The sequence below is a fragment of the Capsella rubella genome, unplaced genomic scaffold (assembly GCF_000375325.1).
Source record: "Capsella rubella cultivar Monte Gargano unplaced genomic scaffold, Caprub1_0 scaffold_2, whole genome shotgun sequence".
NCBI classification, from domain to species: domain Eukaryota; kingdom Viridiplantae; phylum Streptophyta; class Magnoliopsida; order Brassicales; family Brassicaceae; genus Capsella; species Capsella rubella.
The window spans coordinates 6,335,516-6,341,265 of record NW_006238922.1 but is presented as its reverse complement, the minus strand read 5'-3'; the positions used below and the strand labels follow the sequence as shown (position 1 = coordinate 6,341,265).

Sequence of the window (5,750 nt, the reverse complement as noted above, 5' to 3'; positions counted from 1 at the left end):
GGTAATCTAAATTACCTCTTTAACAGTCCCGTGTTTCTATTCAAATGCCTCGGCTCGGTTTTAGACTCTTCTAATGATGAGTCTCTAACTCAGAAACAGATTGTTGGTTGTGCATGGCTGAGAAATTGTCCCGAGTTACCTAAACAAATGCCTCGTCTCAGTTTTAGACTCTTCTAACGATGAGTCTTTAACTCAGAACAGATTGTTGGTGGTGCATAAATGAGAAACTATGTCTCTTGTTGCCTTTTCAAATGCCTCGGCTCAGTTTTAGACTCTTCTCATGATGAGTTTTTGTTTATGAAATGAGGTAATCTAAATTACCTCTTTAACAGTCCCGTGTTGCCTATTCAAATGCCTCGGCTCGGTTTGAGACTCTTCTAACGATGAGTCTCTAACTCAGAAACAGATATTTGGTGCTGCATGGCTAAGAAATTATGTCCCGTGTTACTTATACAAATGCCTCGGCTCGGTTTTAGACTCTTCTAGCGAGGAGTCTCTAACTCAGAAACAGACTGTTGGTGGTAGATGAATGAGAAACTATGGCCCATTTCAAATGCCTCGGCTCAGTTTAGACTCTTCTCATGATGAGTTTCTGGGTATGAAATGAGGTAATCTAAATTACCTCTTTAACAGTCCCTTGTTGCCTATCTAAATGCCTCGGCTCGGTTTTAGACTCTTCTAACGATGAGTCTCTAACTCAGAAACAGATTGTTGGTGGTGCATGAATGAGAAACTACGTCCCATGTTGCCTTTTCAAATGCCTCGGCTCAGTTTTAGACTCTTCTCATGATGAGTTTTGGATATTGAATGAGGTAATCTGAATTACCTCTTTAACAGTCCCATGTTGCCTCTTCAAATGCCTCGGCTCAGTTTTAGACTCTTCTAACGATGAGTCTCTAACTCAGAAATAGATTGTTGGTGGTGCATAAATGAGAAACTATGTCTCTTGTTGCCTTTTCAAATGCCTCGGCTCAGTTTTAGACTCTTCTCATGATGAGTTTTTGGATACAAAATGAGGTAATCTAAATTACCTCTTTAACAGTCCCATGTTGCCTATTCAAATGCCTCGGCTCGGTTTTAGACTCTTCTAACGATGAGTCTCTAACTCAGAATCAGATTGGTTGTGATGCATGGCTAAGAAATTATGTCCCGTGTTATTTATACAAATGCCTCGTCGCAGTTTTAGACTCTTCTAACGATGAGTCTTTAACGAAGAAATAGATTGTTGGTGGTGCATAAATGAGAAACTACGTCCCGTGTTGCCTTTTCAAATGCCTTGGCTCAGTTTAAGATTCTTCTCACGATAAATTTTGTTTCTAATAATTGTTATTTTAAATTTGCAGGGTGGAAGATATTGATCCGGATTTTTCCATCAGATTGGTTGGTTGAGCTGGACTTGGTCGATTAGGTGCTCCATGGTAATGTGTTGTTCTTTTAATATCTGTTTGTTATTTAGTGTATTCAGTTGATTATCTTATTCCTTCTGCTCATGAGTTATAGATTCATATTTATGTTCATTAAACAGGTAAAGCTTGATGAAACTAGAAGATTAAATGTGACTTATGTAATGGATCTTGGAGCAAGAAAAAGATCTGCTCGTTTATATGCACTTATGAGAAAAACACAAGTACGAATTCTTCTACGATCTCTTAATTTCCCTTTTTTCTCAGATGTGTTTGGGATCAAAGATAGTCATGGGATGATTAAAATTGGTTTTTATGTTTTGTGTATTTTTTATTCTATTCCCTGAGATTTTCTCTGAGAATTCGTCTCTTTGGTGCTTATCTATTATCATTCAGAGATCTCACAGACTCTTATTTCAGCTCTTGCTATGATAGAAAAATATGAAGAGAAGATACTAGACGCCACTTTTGTTTCAGCTCTTGCTATGATACTCAAGGTCTAGTTTTGCAGAACTTAACTAGCCTGCATCTATTTTATATCGATCTTGTTTATTTGATTTACGTTATCAAGAATGTGATTTTGTGCAGTCTCTGTGGAAGATTAGTGTTTTCTTAAGCCATTTTTTGATGGACTATGTTCAAGGAGTACCTCACAGCCTCACAAATGATGAATCTCTTCTTCCACAAGACATACTTTGTGAGTTCCTACGGAGTGAGAAAATCAGTCTCACTCATCCTCTGGTCTCTGCTCTCATCTTTTAAAACCTTTTGTGTTTTATGAGTGTTGTTAATTACTTCTTTCTTACGCTTCAATTGTATATGTTGTCTATTAGTACTTTTCAGGAAGCAAATGGTGTTTTAGACCTGTTTCTAAACATCTTAAAGCTTCTGCGTTCTTTCGATCTGATGTTCACTCAGAAAAGTCAAGGCAAGTCACTTTTTTATCCCTCATACATTAAGCAAAACTATAAATACAGTCTCATGAAAAGTGTAGTTATCTCAGTTTGAGTTTGAGAATATCTTTTAAGATGAACTTAAAGAAACTTGTGATAAGGAAGGATGTGAGAAACAAAGCTACGTTCAACTTAGGATAAACAAAATTTCATCATCACTTTTCACTTTTCACGTGATGATAAGCTATGAAGTTAAATTGGTTAGTAGAGATCAACAACAAAATGTAGTAGTCTTTTTTTGTTTCTCCTATTGTATAGCACTTGATTGGACAAAGAACGAGACTGAAGGAGAAATGTTAGATACAACTTCTGTTCTGGCGACAGAGATAGATATTAGTCTGATATATACCAAAACAAAGGTAACAATTCATTCACCACGTACACTCTTGTCTCAATGGGTAAGAGGTCAAGTATCAAAAAATTTGCTTCTTTGAAGTTTACTTTTGAAGATTAATGTTGTTACCAGAAACAACTCCACTTTTTAATATTTCAGGTTTGCTCACAAGGAGGTCGGTTAACCGTTCGGTTATGCTCGGTTTCGGTTAGTTCGGTTCGAACGGTTAAACCGTTCGGTTACTTTAGCCATTTAGCTTCGGATTGGTTTGGATATTTGAATAAATAACCGTAACTAACCAAAATTCTATCGAGTTTGGTTTTTTATCCAAAATAAACCGAATATATAAACGAATTTAACCGAAAAATACAAAAAATAATAATAAAAGATAAAATGGAAAATTAGAAGAAAAAAAAAAGAAAAAAAGATTGCTTAGCATTGTTATGATAACTCATACGTATAATAACAACTCAATTACTTAGCACTGTTATGATCATTGAGTGTATAAAGAGTACTTAGATACCATAAATTCAACACTCGTATATAGGTTAGATAGATAAACACAGCTGGAAAAAAAGGGATGGGTCAGACATGTTGTTTCTGAGGAAGAGGTAAAACTTTAGACTTGTTTGGTAAAAGACAAGCAAGTTACTTGATCTGTGACTGAGTGATGTATCTTGGTTTTCCAGGTAATTGGAGACTGGGATGGTGTTCTCAGCAAATTCCGGAATCTGCATATTCGACCTGAGATTCAATTTTTTGAAAATGTAAGGTCCTTTTGAGTGAATACTTGCTTATGCTGTTCTTTTATGATGTGTGTGTTTTCAGTTCGACCTACTTGGATTGCAGGCTATGCAGAGGGACCAGTTGGTATCAAAAGTATCTGAAGACTAAGTAAAGCTTTTTCAATGTTACAGGAAATGGATATTGATGTATATACAACAAGTGTTTAGAATACAACATCCTGATTGTTATGATCATTGGATAAAGATAGTTAAATACCATTCTTCCAAAGTCATCACTTTTGTTACACAAACTCAGTTTGCATTTCTTCTGATGTACTGTTTGGTCGGTGCTGTAAACACTTTTGTGTTTTTCAGTTCCTGTAAAAGGAAGCTTTCTTAAAACATTTGTTAGGTTGATGATGTTCTCTTAGTTTCTTTGGTGGGTATTTTGTATTCTTGTAGTTTAAAGGTACAATAATGCTTCATGAAATCACCAAGTAAATAAAACATCAATACCTTGTACAGAAGCATCGTCACAAACACCTTGCGGTGAGACTTGTGAGAGACAATTTGGTAATGAAAATAATTAGTTCTATCTATTGTTTAGAGATCTCTCACTGACACAAGACAATGCAGGGGAATCTGTAGGGAAATTAAACGATAAAAAAACATATACTAATTAACATTTCTGATTTAAATCTATAAAAAAAAAGATTTTGTTATTTTCATATCTACGATCTCAAAACAAAAATATAATTCCAATTTTACTCATACCATCTGAATTAACGTTTAAATGATATGGGGGTAATTTTTAAATGATGTTGCGATAACTTTTATTTTTATTTGTTAATAATTATATTTTAACTAAAAAATATTTTTTTTGATATTTTTGTTTTACTATTATTATTTTATTTATAAATAAAAAATAAATAGAAAATAAAAGAAAATCTAATTATAAATTAAAGAAAATAATTAGAAAGAAATTTTATAAATAAATTTTAGTTTCACTTAAAAATTAATAAATTACAAAGTTTTTAGGTCATTTTAAATCAGTTTTGCTTACAAGTTTTTCCAGTAACACTTGAGTAAACTTTGTATTTTTATATTTTTTTGTAATATTTTTTATTTTTATTTGATAAATAAATAATAATAGTAAAAAATATATCAAATAAATTTTATTTTTGGGTTAAAATTAGTTTTTATCAAACAAAATTAGAAATGATTGCCACATGATTTAAACATCAATAATTAATTCAAATGATAAAGATAAAATCGAAATTTTATTTTTGTTTGAGAGCATAAATATGAAAATAACAACCGTTAATTAGTTCAGGTATTTTTCTTTCAAAAAAATATACTCAGATTTAAACATCCAAAAAAAATTAGAGAATTTGTTAGAAATACCCCTTTTGGGATGCTCCTTTTTAAAAATACCCTCCTTTCTTGTTATTTTTAATTTTACCCTTCTTAAAATTTTAATGACAACTTTACCCTCTTTAATATTAACTCTACCTTTTAACATACCTAAACGCACACCTTCTTCCTTCTCTCTCTTCCTCTCTTCGCCGTCTGTCGATCTCGCCGTGCATCATTCTCGGTGTTCATCGACCTTCTTTTCTAGCATCATCTCATCTTCTCTGATTTCTCCTTAGTCGTTGTCTCACCTCGTCTCTTGTTCTCTGTCGTTCTTTCTTCTCAGTTCCATCTTCTACTTAGTCATACCTTCCTTTTGTTGCTAACATATAGAGTTGTCGTCATAGGTGAGCTTTGATCTTTTCTTCTTCTTTGCTTTTCTGATTTTGTCTTAGGTTTGATAATGATACATTTAAGGTACACGTTTCTGTGATTTCTACAGAAAATAGAAAGATTCATTGAGCGCACATAAGGTGTTTGGTAAAATGCCAAACAAATAAGCTTATTTTTTTAATGCAAATTGCTGTTGGCTAATGGATGAGAAGCATATATTAAGTATGATTTTTAATAGTTGTGGAAAGAGAATTCTATATGATATGGATTTTTGATGAATTGGTTGCTAATTATGTGTTGATGTCTGCAATTTTTGTATTTAGATGATTAGAAGATGGTATTGTAATGAGAATTGTTGCATATGAATATGAAATAGATGGTGAAGATGTTTGTTCTGTTGTGTGTGTAGGAAGAGTGAATTTGATAGGAGAGCCCATCACCAATGAAAGATACTTAGTGTTGTAGAGAAACTTGATAACTATAGGTTTGGTGTTGTTATGTTGGTTTTGTTGTCTAGAAGAGCTGATGTGTTAAATGGACTAGATGAGACTCATATATCATGTATTTGAGGTAATGGACTAGATGACCA

General features: G+C 33.1%; 2 protein-coding genes across 2 annotated transcripts in view; both read left to right on the top strand.

The window, feature by feature from the left end:
• LOC17895279 overlaps window positions 1-3,835 on the top strand; it is a 20,317-nt gene extending 16,482 nt beyond the window's left edge. Inside the window, exon 9 of the mRNA XM_023787128.1 lies at window positions 3,615-3,835. The gene's annotated coding sequence lies outside the window, so the exon portion shown is untranslated. The remainder of the gene's footprint in view (window positions 1-3,614) is intronic.
• On the top strand, window positions 13-3,817 carry LOC111831852. Its single transcript, XM_023787129.1, has 11 exons — window positions 13-307; window positions 401-608; window positions 702-812; window positions 1,344-1,418; window positions 1,526-1,627; window positions 1,992-2,144; window positions 2,247-2,331; window positions 2,615-2,754; window positions 2,850-2,897; window positions 3,380-3,457; window positions 3,540-3,817. Exons 4-11 carry the CDS (start codon window positions 1,416-1,418, stop codon window positions 3,582-3,584), a joined length of 654 nt encoding a protein of 217 aa, XP_023642897.1. The 5' UTR covers window positions 13-307; window positions 401-608; window positions 702-812; window positions 1,344-1,415; the 3' UTR covers window positions 3,585-3,817.
• Window positions 3,836-5,750: the final 1,915 nt, after the last annotated feature.